The following is a 16,922-nucleotide window of genomic DNA, read 5'->3' on the forward strand; positions in this document are numbered from 1 at the left end:
GAATGCTTTGTACATATGTAGAAAAAGAAGAAGAAAAAAAAAAGAAAAACTCGTTAAATCAACCGTAAATTATTGATTAATTGCGGCTTAACGTGATAAACGTAAATTCTCTGAACGAATCGCATTTTTCTATTCTTTTTTTTTCCTTCATAAAGACGCGAACGCCGTTAAATCGTGAAATAAAATGGCGTAGCGTAGTTACATTTCACGGAGTGAATTTCGACGTAGGTGTATACGGACACACATACATGGAAACACACATACGTACAAGATACATGGACAATTGTTCGTATATAACGTAGCGAGCTAATTCACTCGTCAAACAAGATAGAAACGGAACGCAGGGAGGAAACAACGAACTGGATCGTCCAATGTTTGAACTTCTCATTCCATTTTTCTTTTTTGCTCCTTCTCCTTTCCCTCGTTTTTTTTTTTTTTTTTTTTTCTACTATTTCTGCTTTGCTTTCTATTTTTTTTTCCTCTTTTCGCCGGACGTGTGCTGCCTCCCAACTTTCCTATGCATACACGGTCATCCTACCCTTGTTAGAAAAAAAAAAAACAAATGAAAAAGTACCTCGATTCAATGTTCGAGAAGAAAAAAGAAATGTTGGTACGAGAGTAACAATAAACGAGCATGAAACTGAAAACTGACTCTATTTTTAAATTGCATCAATAACACCGGCCCACAAAAAAAAAAGTTGTCTGTACCTTTGACCGGACCTACCTATCTTTATGTATTTTGACGCGCTGAATTCGAATCTGAAGTCAGTTTTGCCCGTTTTGAGTAAATTGCAAAAAACCATAAAAATCGCCAAAAATTAGCAATTTTGGTAAGAAAAAAATTTATGGAAGTATAGACCAAGTATGATTTTTATGTATTTTGGTCCGCTAAATCCAAATCTAAAGTTTATTCGACCAAAAGTCTTTTAAAATTTAAGTAAATTGCAAAAAAAAACCCTGAAAATTGCGGAAAATAGCAAAAATTTGCAGTTATTGTGATAAAATAAATTCTATAGAGCTAGATTAATAGATCAATCATGATTTTTATGTAGTTCGATTCGTTGAATCTAAATCTTGAGCCTATTTGGCTTATATATCTTTAAAAATCTAAGTAAATAGCAATTAACTTAATTTTTTTGAGGGCTAACGGGCCAAATAAACTTTAAATTTATATTTATTTACAAATTGTTAAAATTTTAAATTAATAAAGAATTACAAGACTGGAAAGCCATCAAAATCTGAAAAATAAATTTAAATTTATACTCTGCGAATCAAATAACGTAATATGTATTTTGTTTTGATTCAAGAAATGATTTTCATCACGACAACATAAATTTTCTGAAATTTTCAGAAATTTTTTACTATTTACTTAGATTTTTAAAGATATATAACCCAAACAGGCTCAAGATTTAGATTCAACGAATCGAACTACATAAAAATCATGATTGATCTATTTTAATCTAGCTCTATAGAATTTATTTTATCACAATAACTGCAATTTTTTGCTATTTTCCGCAATTTTCCGGTTTTTTTTTTGCAATTTACTCAAATTTTAAAAGACTTATGGTTGAATAAACTTCAGATTTGGATTTAGCGGACCAGAATACATAAAAATCATACTTGGTCTATAGTTCCATAAATTTTTTTCTTACCAAAACTGCTAATTTTTGGCGATTTTTATGGTTTTTTGCAATTTACTCAAAATTTTGAAGGTGTACGGGCAAAACTGACTTCAGATTCGGATTCAGCGCGTCAAAATACATAAAGATAGGTAGGTCCGGTCAAAGGTACAGACCACTTTTTTTTTTTTTTTTGTGGGTCGGTGTAATTATTATTTTTGTAGGGTGAAGATGAGAAAAAAAAAAAAATCACTTCGTAACGGAATACTTGTTATTACACGGTGTATTTATTTTGTTTATTCTACAAATGACCGAGGAATTCAGGTCTTATTCCTATCCAAACTATTACGTAAATCTTTAATGCAAATCACTTGAAAATATTTGCGTTTTCAAAATCAGTCACAAAATTTTAGATCCTCGTTCAATTTTAATTTTATGCTGAATCGGCCAATTTTAACCTTCGTCGTTTTCAATTTACTTAAAACTGTTTCAGACGAGTCCTGAAAAATTGATTTTACCTTACTTTTAGTTTCAACGTCGTTTTTCACAGAGTAGAAGATGATTCGGGATTGTTCGAGATATTTTAAACTTATAAGCATCGATCGCCGTCGGTTAAAAATTTCCGAAATGCTCAAAGAAACAGAAAATAAATCAAAGAAATTTTAAGAATGATCGAAACAAGGAATAAAATTTTTGAGAATTCCTTGAGAATACAAAAAATGATGCAACTTTGAAAATTAGACAACTTGAATATATTTAATTCAAAAACGATTATTTGATGAAAATTTTTGAACAAATTGTGCCTTTTACAAATGTTACAATCACTGAAGAAAATTTTTACAGAAATTAAAAAAAAAAAATGTGCGTAAAAATCGGTCAATTTAGCACGAATGCTCGGGCACATTATTATTATTATCTTCATCCTAGTTTTTCGTACGAATAATCCGAGTGTGAATAATTTCCACGATCCGTAATCTGATAGAATTTCATTCGATCAACGAAGGGAACGAACGGTCCAAGATTTGTTAAATTATGTAAAAAGCTTGAAAGCTGCGGACAAATTGGGCGGTGCGGTCAAAGGGAAAGGGTCTGAGTTAGGGCTGTGAACCACCCCCCCCCCCCCCCCCCCCCCCCCCCAAGGGTAGGAACATATGTATGGGGGTGAAATACGTAAGTATAAGAAACGTTATAAACGAGGTAATGGACGGATATCAAGGCTGGGAGGCTCCGGTGAAAATGCGTTTGATAAATCGTTATAATTTGTTACGCCATCCCCGCCGCAGCCCCGCGTGTAAATACGCCGAGAGCCATAAATTTTAGGGAGAAATCTTATTGCCCGGAAGATCTCATTGTGTATCATAATGCGAGATAATGTCCAGCCCCTTTTCAACCCCCCAATTTTCAGCCCCCACCCCACCGACTTCATTGTATTCAATGCGCCATAATTGGCTGGCAAATTCTGTATGTACGGTGAATTCCATTCGGTTTTATCCAACATGGTGAGGTCAAGCATTCCCAATTCCGTTGAAACCTCGGTAGGTGTTTGTTATCAGGTACTCTCAAATAGTGGCACCCGCAGGTCTTGCTTATCGACGTCAATCGCCGTTAGAAAATTTGTTACGGTAACAAATTTTGTTGTTCAACCTCGGAATGATAAATAATAAGCTATGAAACTTGTGTAAATCTTTATTTTGACATTTGATGAGTCGGCTCAAAAGTCGAAAGAAATATTCAAGGTCAAAGGTCGCAAAAACCGGTTTTCAGTTAATATTTATCTTGTTTCCTTTGCTCCGAATGATATTTGGAGTTATTGTGAAAAGTTTTAGAGCGTGAAATTCTTTAGATATTTTTTTCTTGAGCAATATTTTATACGATTAACCGTTCTTCGGATAGAGTGCAAAGTGCGGGAGGCGTTTAGCCGTATTCGTGATAAATCTAGGCTAACTGTGTGAATTCAATTCATAGTACGATTCGTAAAGTTAAATATTTACTAAAAATATCACGATTGTGTTGAAACCTCGGTTATGCGACCGGCTATAGAATTCCGTAGAACCGTGCAAATAGAGGGTCTAGAATTTCAAATAATCATAAAAAATTCTACGCAATATGAGAAAAATTACAAGGCCTTAGAAAAATGGTACCTTCATTAAATTAGAAGATAAGAATTATTTACAATCGTTACGACTATGTTTACTATATTCCAGATTTTTCGGGATATCATCTGAAAGCTGAAGCAAAAAAAAATGACTCAACATTCTAGGCAAGTCCAGAGAGATTCTAAAATTGAGAAAAAAAAAAAAAAAAACACCCTCGGCAGAGTCTCTAAATCTGAGCAATATTCGTAGAACTATGTGTAATTTGTTTCTCAGCTATCGGAGTATCCCAAAATATGTTTGAACAATAAATTTAGTTAAAACGGTAGTAAATAATTCGTAACTTCCAATCCAATGCTGATATAATTATCTGTATAGTCTGAAAACTTTTTCGATTTGTGATGAAATTTTCAACTAAAAAAAAAAAAAGAAAAAAAAGGTACTTGTATTTCCGACTCCGACCACATCGTGAAGTTGGTTATGATGTGTATATGTATAAACCTTGTACACAACATAAATATATGTGCATATAATCCCACCGATGAACAAAATCGAAAAATTTGCCCTCCTTTGTTGTCCCACACATGGATTATTTCCTACTTCCGTTTCTGTCTGACCCTAATTTTAACTGAAACGACCCTCCGCTAATTCTAAATCAGCCTTAATTTGAATCAAACACTCAAAAATACGTAAATCGTGCGTCGAGTATTTTACTCTTCTTAAAACAACAGTGTCAATAAATCCTGTAAATTTATCATAATTTGATACTGTGTTTAACAAAAAGTTTTTTTAATTTGTTGAACTTTGAACTGAACCATTTTGCGATTTTTACTTCTTGTCCTTCGATTTTAACGTTAAAAAATGTTTCCTAAAATAAATGCTCAGTTTTCAGCGTTGCGGTTTCACCAGATTAAGAACGATAAATTCGAGGGGTGAAAAGTGATGTACGACTATTAAAAAGCGATGTGAAAAAAACGTGCGAGAATCACAGACTTGATACGGGATTTGAGAAATTCAACTTTAGAGCCACATCGTTTTACAACTTTTGGCCGAGGCCGGAATTGCTAAAGTTTAGCTTGATTGCAAAAATTAAATGCCTATAGTGATCATGAAACGTTTTTCCTCTTCTTCGACTGTTTTTTTTCACATTATTTTCTTTTCTTGTACTTATTATTTAAATTTTTTTTTTTTTTCAAATCATCAAATGGCAGTCAAAGCTAAAGCTAACTCAAAAATACTTTACCGAAACACTATGCATGCTGAGAAATGACAGAAGAATTTACAGTTTTTTCTATCTCTTGAATTACATCCGTAGCATAGTTTTTTTTATTTTTTCCTCACTGTATTGTGCAACTTGTACACATCGCAATAGATTAAAGTCTTTTACTCATTTTAAACCGTGAAATCGATCGTTCCTTTTCATTTTCACTCTGACAGTCAAGTGAAATATTTTTTTCACAATACATGCTCTTTAAAAAATCGTATTCATTACAATTAGTATCAGAATACGGCGGGGGAGTAAAAATTTTTCAGATTCGCTTTCAAATCGTAAAATATTTTTTTCACAATTTTTGGTAAATCGAAACACTATCGAAAACTGAAGTCAAGCTCAGTTGACTTTTTACTCAATTTTTTTTTTTTTTTTTTTTTTTTTTTTATAACGCACCGATGCCCGAACTTCGATTTCTTCCAATTTTTATTTTTTTTTATTTTTTCTATTCCCGTTAAACGAACCTGTACAAAGCGTTCAGGATCCGAATCCGGTGGAATGAAATTGTAGTTTGGAAAATTCAATTCACCTATCCCCTGATATTGAAAAAGTGGAAAGTCTAAATCCCGTACGCAAGTTTAAATTAAACCGGCCTCAGTCTTCCACCTCGCCCCATCGCCTCGCGTTCATCTCGGACGCCGTCGCGTCGTCGCGACGCTTCCCTATAACGCCGTTTCCATCCGCCCCTAAGCTTATCAGAAACGTCTGGCATTCGCAGTCTTCGAGAGTACAGGATATAAATAGAGGTACGGAAAGACCCAGCTCGCTTTCGCTCTCCTCGAATAATAATAACAACAACAACAACAACGACAACAACAATAATAATAACAACGACACTAGTTCCGAAACTTTGTAATTGATTAATTTTGACGCACTGAAAAAAAAAAAAAGAAAAAAAAAACAATCCATGCTCCTCATTTTTCACCCTTAGAGGATAAAAATAACTTACACGATATAATTCACCTCGGTTTTGTTGAAAATAGCGATAATGCAACGGAAAGCGAAACGGTAGAATGAAGGAACAGGTTTTGAAATTTTCCTTCCTAGTTTTATTCTATTTTCAACTAAATAATAACAATCGAAATTATACCCGTCGCGATGAGAAAAAAAAAAAAATCCTTCTTCATCCGTCATCAGATTGTCACGGGTTCGGATAAACTGATTTTGAGCAAAGTATGTCGACTCGTTTTTTCTCATCATTCTTACCTTCTGGTACACCTACACACGGTAATCAAGTTTGGTTCTAGTTTGATCGAGATTTTTTGTAAAACAAAAATTTCTCTTGATTTGAACCATTGAAAATTACATCACGTGTAATAAGGTTGAAAATTTTATGAATATTTAAGCTTTATCCTCACCTCTGAAATTTTTCACTTCCCTAGTTTCTAACAAAAATATCAATCACGACGTGTGAAATCTCAACGTACTCGTACAAAAAACAAAAAAAAAACAAAAAGAGCAAAACCGAGTGAGAACGAGAGAGGAATAAAATAGCCGATAAAAAAGGAGATACCCGCCTATCGATTACCAGCAATAACGAGAATTTTAAGCCTTGGTAAAGTTAATTCAAGGGGAAAGAATTTTCGCACGAGTAAACGCTAAACAGGCTCGAAATTCCGAAAGAAATCACGTTGAATCGTTATTGTAATTGTCATTATTATTATTACTGTTATCATTATAATTGTAACATTTTTAATACATACCTCCCCGCGTCCCTGATGCTAATTTATCGTCGAAAGGGGGATGGTTAATAAATTAACTGTATTGAGTGTCACCCCAACAAAGGCGCACCCCCGCAACAAGAGTGTTAACCGAAATACGTCTCGCACCCCCAAGGAGCAAAGGGCACGGCAGGTACCCTTTCCCACGTTTCCAGCAGCTATTGCAGGGTCGACGACCGGCTTTCGAATGCCCTTCGCGAGCCTCGCTGTGACGTGCTTTCAAACTTTTTCGCCTAATATTCCAACCCCGTTTCCTTCTCCATGCATAATTTCACCTAATTTTTGTATTCCACACTGAGAAAAGTTTCATCTCTTGTAGTAAGTAGAAAAATTCCGTAAAACAGGTATCGTTAAAAAAAAAACTGTTTGAATATTGTTGGTATTACGAAAAACGAGGTACGCCTAACCATTTTGCGCTATTGTCGATCCTTTTTTTGGTAATTGCAATGCAAACTTAGTTTCTTCGGTTTACTCTACTTTTTTAGTTAAATAAGGCTTTGAAATCAATTCATTCTTGTGAAAGCGACAAATTTTCGCAACAGTTGTACAAGAAAATAAAGTAACAGTGATCGTAATGAGAAAGAATAGTAACGGATAGTAGACTTTTCGGTAACAGCTAGAAAACTAATTTTCATTTTCTACCTAGAACTGTACTTTTCGATTGTGGTAAATAATGAAAATAGTTGAGGACTGAGCGGTAACCGGAACTAAAAATTTCTCTCTGTATACTCTCTTCTCACAAAGAACCGCAATGATTATACAGATAATCTAAACTTTAGCTTGGATTAGATTCGATGTGTTATTTTCAATTAATTTCCACAACGCATGAAATTATTTCAGCCAAAAACAGGCTTCCTTCAAATTCGTACAATGAATGGATTCGGCAGTTGAAGCAAAAAAAAAAATAAATAAATAAATAAATAAAAAAATGCCATCAAATTACGTAAAAGATATGTTTTTTGTTATCGGTTTGATCAATTTTGTATTGCATCAAATGACATTTGCTCAAAGAAATAAAAAAAAAAAAAACCATTTCCGTTAGCTAATTCGATCGCATTTTTATTTTTGCTTTTTCTTCTTCTGCTTCAAGAAAATGTCATTTGGTTCAATACAAAATTGATCGAACCGATAACGCAGCTGAACAAAAGAAAGAATTTCTTGTGACCTGCAGGTAATCGACCGTGGAGGTGATTCGTGAAAAAAAAAAAGGTTTCCTTTCATCAGCCGCTACACCGCAATTTCGTTTTGAAATAGTTAAACAAAATAGAAAAATTTTTTCTCGTACTTCAAGGCATACGTTACGACATTTAATGTATGAAAAACGGAATAAAAAAAATATCGATCAACTTTTCTCAAACAATATCGAAAAAATAATCCTCCGACTTTCGTGTACACGGGGTAACATCACCTCTTAATAGCGATTCCTATTTTTACGTATCCCTGTCAATCGAGTGAAACTTTGTGTTTTTTTTTTTTTTCATTCATCGGCCAGATCGAAAATCGAAAGGGGGCGTGAGTTTGGCACGGGGAGGTAGCGCGGGGCGCGATGAAATGGAGAAGAAAGAACGTCGGCAAACTGCCTGAGGAGGAGGCGAGGCAAGGGGGTGAGGGAAAATCCGAGGAACGTGTTACATAGTGGAAAAGAGGGGCCTCGCACAGACTCTCTTAAATCGTCGTTGGCCTGTTCTCATAGTTGTTTCTCACGTTCTTAGACGCGCCTGCCCCCCCCCCCCCCCTCCCCACCCCTCCCCCGGCCCCGCTCCAAGTCGTTTTTCCTTCTTGTCCCCTCGTCATTTCTCTCCAAAGTCGTCGGGATATGGGGGAAGAAATGGTGGAGCACCCCCCCACCCCCCCGCCCCCCCACCGCCACACCACGGGTTGGTAACCCGAGAAGTTGGAGGAAATGAAAGGAAAGTCTGTTAAGTGCCGCTCCGAGTGTTTACGACGCTGGCGCGTTTTACGTCCCGGCACGAATTAAAGTGAATTTCCGAACCGTCCCGCGGACCGGTTCGTAACAACGATCGAAGCGACGACACGGAAAACGAGAGGGAAAAATCGCAACGCTCCCAAAGCCTTGGCAGCAGTTCGGCCGTCGACCGTCAACCGTCAAAAGCCTCCGGCTTTCAAAATACCTGAAAAATATCCTCGGGGCTTCGCGACTCGCGCACCCCCCTTCGCGAAATTTCGCCTTTCGTAGTCGGGTAGCGAAATAAATTAGCCTGATTTCTATGCGAGGACCGTGACGACGACGAGTCCCAGGAACGGGGCGGACGGGGGAAGGGGTGGAGAGTTTCCGCGGCGGGTGGATGGGAGGGGTGGGGTGGGGGGGTTGGGGGTGGAGGGTGTACCTACTTCTCCATTCAAAAGACCATTCGTGCACGGGATGAAGGACACTCTTCCCGATTCCTTCAACGGGGGAAGAGGAAGGGTTCCTTTTCCCCGTCTCGGGGGTGCAAAACGTCGCGGCTTCACCGGTCCGAGGGAATTTCTACCCTCCCTTGGCTGGTTATTCGCCCTGCGTTACGGAACTCGACCCGGTCAGGGTGTTTAATCCGATTTTTGAACGACTTTTGAATACCTTGACTGCAAGGCTTCTGGTCTCGAGACTTTTCTAAGCGGGAATTGTTGGGATATCTGGGCTTACTCGAGAAGATTGAAAAGTGTCGGGAAATTGAGAAATCGCGTCTTGGTTGCATGTGAGTGAAGATACTGTGCGTGATTTTAAGTTAAGGATCGTTTTTATGCAGATAATTCAGGTACCTACTATTTGTTTAATTAAAAGACCGCGTAATTGTTATTTTTATACACCTCGTATCAGGAAGGAAGCTGAGATATATATTAAAATTACCTACATTTTGATTAAAAAAAAAAAAAAAAAAAAAAACAAATTCTAATTTTTATGTCAAGATACTCAGTGCAATTTAGATAGTTTTGTTAAGAAGATGTGCAATTGATTAAAAATTTAATATAAACAAGATTCAATGAATAATAAATCTTCATGATTATTAATAAATTTGAATTAATTGCGCATTTCGTTGAATATTAGACATCATTTTTGAATAGTTATCGGAATTTATAAAAAATTTGAGTATTCACGGGAATTCCTTGGCGAGAATTCTCTAGTCTCGAGAAAAAAAAATAAGTTGAGGACCTCGAGGAGCCTTGGTAGTTGAAGATATTGGTGGTACCCGGAAATACTTGATCCTATATATAGATCACAATATTGTAGCAGCCGATCGGATCCAAATTTCGGGATTTTGACTGAAGTTCCTAAAATTTCAGTCTGTCCTGATTCTTAATATCTTCACAATTCTGATTCAAAGTAATCAAACGTAATTGCAAGTAATGTTGTAGAATCAATGCAGTGCTGATTCAATTAAAAAACCGGAATTCTGAAAAATTTGAAAATTCTGATCAAGCTTCTAATAATTTCAAATGATCAAAACTATGACTTCGTCTCGTCTAACCTCACAACACTCAATATTACCGAAAAATCTATAAAACTAGTCAATTTTATGAAAAGTAGAAGACTCTGAAAAAAGTTCTAAGAATTTCAAAAATTCTGACCAGACTTTTCGGATACCTATAATTTCGACCTAACCTAATCCAGCCTTGCAGAGCGTGATATTGCAAAAGCACTGCAGAGCCTGAACAATTCCAAACTTCTAGATTCCGTCCATCTTCTTGAAATCTCGATAATTATCATCTAACATCAGAGACGATTTTCAGCAAGGTATGAATATCACGATATAAATATTTCATTAAAACATTTCGAATATTTTACCCCCCCAATATTTTGACAATGGTGAATTTACCCTACGGCAATATTTTGTAGTCGTCACTTTTACGCAGCACAGTTCAAGTATTGCAACAACGATCGATTGAGATATCAGTGAATAATTAAAAACCAAAATTGAAGCATCGCTGATATATTTCTGTGTTGTTTTCGACATACGCGCAAAACTGAAATATTTCTCCAATGCCAAACGCTGTGCGAAATGCGACATGGTTGATCGATGAAAAGCCGACTGCTTATCCATTTCCTCTCGTGTAGGTACCGAAATAAAAATTGACCTAACAATAAGATAAACAGAATAACGAACTCAAGTCGTATTACAGAACGGTCGTATCGTTAAATAAAAAAGCCGCAAACAATTCTATAAACCTTCTGTAACGCGAGGTTTATATAGCTGCTCTAAATTATTTACAGCTTTCCGATGCCTTCGAAACACCACGGCAGCGCCATTTTAGTTCAGAGAAACATGAGATAAGGTTCGGGGATTTTTATATACACGGCTTACGAACAATAAAATCGGTTTAGAAATTGGCAATTTCCCTGAACAATTAAGGGGAGAAAGTTTTGTCAACGTACGTTTTTTCAAGATTTTTTTTTTTTCAAACTAATGGAATTGTTTATCGAATTAACGTAAAGCATATTTCAAAATACACTATTTAAGGTATATCGATAAATTTTTTTAAACTAAAATATTTCAAATTGCGGTCCTACGTCTGTTGGAAGTCGGCATCTCAGATTTTCGCCGTGCAGCCAACAGGTCTCAAACTTTGACCAAAATCTGAAAATCAAATTTTCATTCTTGAAATACATTAACACGCTTTGCACGAAGGAGAGAAAAGAAATTTCAAAATTGAGGACAAATTTGAAGAAAAAAAAAAAAAAAATTACTAATTTTAGTATAAACGATCGTTGAAAAACAATATTACAATTTGTTTTTAAAAAACCTCAAACGTCACGCAACGGCCAGTAAGTTAAAAATAATTTCGGAAAAGTTTCATCTAAATCGATTGTAAAATTTCCTTAGCTACATTTCACGGCGCAAATCTAAAGTGCCGACTTCCGGCAGCCTTTAGCATCAACATTTTGAAATGATTTAGTGTAAAAAAATTTATCATTGTAACTTACACCGTATATTTTGAGACATGTATCATGTAAATTGGATAAACTGTTCCATTGTAAGAATAAAAATTTGTAAAAACCGTACGAAAGTTTCCGTCGAAAAAGTCTAGAGCGAATGAGAGGTAAAAAATAAAAGATTGCAAAAAAAGTCTGCGAGTGCATTTAGAGCCTCGAGAATCGGGGCGTTGGTTGTCAGCGTCGGGTGAAATGTCAATTGAAACGCCAGAGGCAGCGCAGCGCAGCGAAGGAAATAATTGAACGTGGGGGCGGTAAACACGAGAAGTATAGAAGTAGAATATCCACCCCCGTTTTTCCACCCCGCATCTGTCCCTTCGCCTCTTCGCTAGGTGGAAATCGAATGAAAACGTGGAAAGGCGGAGTCACCAAGTAGAAACTCGAGTTCGATACTCAACGGCCAATATTCAACAACAATTTCCAAGATTCCAATAGCGGCCAACTCCCTCCTTCCCCTGCCGAACTATTCCGTCTTCCAGTGCAACACACAAACACATATCCAATCGTAGCTGAAGGGTTCCGTTCGTCCGATGCAACACAACTCTGCACTTTCTTTAATTAAGAACTCCAGACTTCCGCTCTGCCGCTTTCACCTTGGACCTCAGCATGTATGTTATACGGATACATGTATGTACAATACATACGCATATATACATGTGTAGACATGCGACGAGAGAATTTTTTTTTCGAAAAAAAAAAACAACGAAAATTTCATGATATTTCAAGCTTTCACAGGACCCGAAAACCTAGTTTTCCTTAACACTTTCCCAGTTCTAGTAAGTTACTAAAACCTAAATCGTTCACGTTAGAAAACCCTGTATTCGTTTCAAATTCAATTTGAATTGAAGAAAAATATCACGTCCAATAAAAGCAGTTTAAGCCAACTTTTTCTCTCGACCAAAAAAAGTAGACTTGCTATCTGAAAAAAATAATTTCTAATTACCACGATAGAAAAGTGATGTTTTCAGTTTTTTCTATGACTAGATTAAAAATACCCTGACAATTTCCAGGTTGTCCAGATGTGTGGTCATCCTGGCTGTCTAATTCCCACTGTGTTTTTCCATTGACTCCAACTTCACTTTACATTCTTTTACGGCAAATTTCACAGTAACTTGTAAAAGTGCTTTTTGACTATTTAAATTTTTGACGCCATGGCGTCAAGAATGAATTCTTGCCCTCGATTAATCGTCAAATGACAGTAATGAAAATTTATAACCACAAGGTTTTGACTCGTTGGTCAGACAACATAAAAGAGGATGAGACCGCAAGTTTCAACTGTTGAAACCCAATTATCGAAAATTTCAGTTAGATCACTATTGTTACGGACAGCTTCTTCAACACTAAAAGCACGACTATTCGTCCAATCTTGATGAAATATAGCTGATTTAGTTCTTGGAGGAATTTCTTGTCGATCAATTCGATTGTATTTCGTAGTACAAAAATAGTCCTGTCATTCAATATCGTATGTAAATTAACGTCGCTTTTTTAACTTCCAACACCGTAATAATAAAATATATCGTGCTTACAAACTTTTTCTTTTTTTCTTTTTTCTCTGCACTTGCACAGAAGATTGGCGAAAAATGAGCTTAGGCTCATTTAAAATGTAAAAACAGTAAAAACATGGCGTCAAATAGATCGTGAAAATCTACAACATCTCTAAAATAATCGAGCACCACTTGTTGTATTGAACATTTTGTACGCCTCGGTGGAAAGTTGGATTGAATCGTTGACCCTCCGCTTCGAAAATTTTCATTCTACTTTCCCCTTTTTCGGGGATGGTGCACAGGATTTTTCCGCAAGCTGTTCGCTCCCAGGGAGAATATATAGAGGAACTGAAAACCCTGCTCGGAGTTGGATGAAAACATCGTCGTAGAGACAACATCCTCGAGGATTTTCCCCTACCCGCCTCATTCGTCGGATGACCACCAAGTTAAATAAAAATCCCTAGCCACGGGTCTTCGAGAGGTCTCGTGTTTGTCCTCGGTCAATATTGACACTCGCCTTCTGATCCGGCGCATCATCGCTCTCTGGAGCCGCCCTGAACCGCCTTCACGATTACCCCGATACCTCGAGTCCTGCAAGGAACAGCACCCTGCTAAATCCGTGAAAATTTTCGACAAACCCAGATCTAAGAATCAGGGAAAATCCAGCCGGGAAGGGAACTGCTTTGAAGATGCGGAAGCACTCCTGAATGTCCCGTTTTGAAAAAACAATCCTTTAATTCAATCCCTTCAAAAGACATCACTTTGTACCGCACTGAGAAAAATTTCATTTGTTACAGTAACTAGAAAAATTCAGTAAAACAGGTGTCGTTAAAATGAACTGTTTAAATATTGTTGGGATTAAGAAAAATGAGGTGCACGTAACCATTTTGCGCCATTGTCGATACTTTTTCGGTAATTGCATCGCAAAAAATCAGTTTCTGAGGTTTACTCTACTTTTTTAGTTTAACAAGGCTTTAATATCAATTTATTGTTACACAAGGATTAAATTTTCGTAACGGTTACAAGAAAATATAGTAACAGTGATCGTAATGAGAAAGAATAGTAACGGATATCAGACTTTCTGGCAACAGCTAGAAAACTAATTTTCATTTTCTACCCAGAACTATATTTTTTGATTGTGGTGAAAAATGAAAATAGTTAAGGACTGAGCGGTAACCGGAATTAAATATTTCGATCAGTGCGGAAATTATTTTCAACGAGACCGTGTCCTGAACCAATTGTTAGATTTCAAATTGGTTGTTGATACCGATTCGCAGTTGAGTAATGCAGACTTTTAAGTTTTCGAAGAATGTTGTTCTTTTTTTTCGATTATTCACTTAGCACTCTCAATATGCATTCGTTTTTGACGATTGCGAAAGTTCTTCAGTGACTCCGTATCGATCCTGCACAATATTGAATATTTTTGAAAGACGTTAAAAACCTGTTCTATTATAAGCAACATTGATAAATTCTGTAACGTGTCGCAGAAAAATATGACTCCCACTAAAATTTTATATAAACATTTTCTGCTTGGTTTAAATTAAAAATTGACTTTGATGTAATTATGAATGTTAATTTCCACTTCATTTCAACCATTTGGAAGTAGTGAAGCGGCTTACAGACGTTGTTGGGTACATATAAAAAAAAAAAAAGAGAGGCAGAAACGAAAAATCAAATACGAAGTGTATGGAGGGAGTAGGTAAATCCACTCACTGCTCTCCCGCTGAGCCAACCCCTTTAGCTCTAAAAGCTTAAGAATCTCGCGTGCTTTCATAAGCCCAAAAATCCGGGTGGTCTATATAAGCTTTTTATAAGCCGATCGGGAGAGAAAAGTCTTCTGGAAAAAATCTGGATGCAATGACGCGACGTCTCAACATTGTTTCAGTTTTTTTTTTTCTTCCATGTTTTTCACACAAAAATTTTTTCCTATCCAATTTTCTTTTCCGCTTTCTTTCAACGCTTTTCATCTTCAAATTTATATTGCAGAACATTGGCCACTGGTAATTTCACGGTTCCATGATGGTCCGAAGCGCTAAAACATCGTGGGCCAGTTATGTAGAACATCAGTTAGGGTTGTAAGAGAGTGACATTAGTCATTCGAACGATCCTTGAGATTCCAAAAACGAAGGGTGCGGACACAGGTCTTCGTGATAAAAACTCCAAACACCGAGTTGATCCCAGATCAAATATAATCCAAATGGATGTGACGTTTAAAAACGATTCTCTTTCTTCCACACGATCAATCGATGACCCGAAACAGAAGCACATTCCATCAAAATCTGGTCACACTGGTACCTTTTTTCTACTTAGTTCCGATACAAGAAAGTGGAACTGAATCTATTGCCTCGGATTGGCAAAAAATGTCAATTCATAGCCAAGCATCTGACATATAAAGAAAAAAAAATGTTCACCAAAAAGCTGGTTGCATTTAAGATTTTTGTGACATATATATATATATATACATATACATTATACACACACTAAATAAACTTCTGAAAACCCTGTTGAATGATCAGAAATCACGAGTCAAGAGACTGTCTACGTCATTTTGACTCATAGGAAAAGCTTATATCACATGTCAAATATGGCGATACGGACAACCGTATTTATCGTTGATTCTATATCCACAATTCACCCTCATTCAATTTTTCGCTTGTTCAGAAAAAGTATGTACATGTATATGTGTGTATCTAGTTTGAGTTTCGGGAATGGCAAAGAGCGGTTCAAGGCGTAGTTTGTCACAAGTGATTTTCATTCAAACACCTGAGAGCCTCTGGGGGGTGAGTTATAAAACGGGTTCGAATGAAAAAGTGTATAAAAAAATGTGAATAAAAATAAAAAGAGCGGAGGAGTATAAAAGACAGCCAGGATTGAGGGAGTGTCTCGCCGAGCTCGGCGGCCGCGTGTCTTGGTTTCGCCGACGATGAACGGGAACGGGAGAAAGGGGGCGTTTTTTCCATGCGACGGTTAACGTCCTGTAGGTGAGCGTTTATTCCTACGTGTGGATTCCCGCCCTCGCTCACCCCCGGGTCACCCGATCAATAGACGAGGAAGGGCCGCCGAGGCGACCGGCGACCGCTGTCTGAGCATCGATCCCTGCTCCACCTTACGCCGTCTCTTTCTCGTTATCCGTCTATCTGCACCTTCCTTCGCGCGCAAACAGAGACTTCTCCGTACCTCGAAAGACCCGCGTCGGTACGTCAATTTCGAAACACCGGGGTACGATATGAATGGCGAATCGAGAACGCTGCGCGACTATCAGAAATCGATAGGCTGGAACCGCATCGAGAGCTTTTTCACCACTTGACAAGTTTCGCGAAATCATTGAGACTTCTTGCTATTAAGCCTCTCGTTCGTGACAGTCGCAGCCAAGCCATAGCGAACAGTTCGGATTACCGTCCGGTTCTCACTCACCTTTACTGCTCCCGGTGACCTTGTCGCGAAGAACGTTGATCTGGTGAACGCGGCCAAACTCCTCAAACATTGCCCGCAAGTCATTTTCGTCCATGCTACGAGGCACTTGACCCACGAACATCTTAATGTAGTCGGGGTCAGGCTGCTCCATGCTGTTGTTGTTCATCATGCTGAAATTAAGCCAATATACCACGATTAAATTGACTTACTATCATTGGGATTCACGTTTCATGTAGGTACTACAATCGAATTCTGTTTCCACTAGTTTTTACCACCCTTCGTAATTCGATCCAACCATCGAATTCATTTCATTCAATTATCATTTAATACTATGTTTAATGCTTAACCTGATACTACAATTCTTCTTCTTGGATTGGATGTTTGCATTCCC

The 16,922-nt window shown here is 37.2% G+C and overlaps 1 protein-coding gene across 11 annotated transcripts in view; it reads right to left on the bottom strand.

Annotated features, from left to right (window-relative positions):
- Window positions 1-16,922, bottom strand: part of LOC107217046 (CUGBP Elav-like family member 2) — a 373,474-nt gene that overhangs the window by 176,988 nt on the left and 179,564 nt on the right. For all 11 annotated transcript variants that reach the window (XM_046730072.1, XM_046730073.1, XM_046730081.1 and 8 more), the window contains exon 3: window positions 16,532-16,701. In XM_046730072.1, the coding sequence (XP_046586028.1) occupies window positions 16,532-16,701 (170 nt within the window). The remainder of the gene's footprint in view (window positions 1-16,531; window positions 16,702-16,922) is intronic.

This window comes from Neodiprion lecontei, chromosome 2 (assembly GCF_021901455.1).
Source record: "Neodiprion lecontei isolate iyNeoLeco1 chromosome 2, iyNeoLeco1.1, whole genome shotgun sequence".
Taxonomy (NCBI): Eukaryota; Metazoa; Arthropoda; class Insecta; order Hymenoptera; family Diprionidae; genus Neodiprion; species Neodiprion lecontei.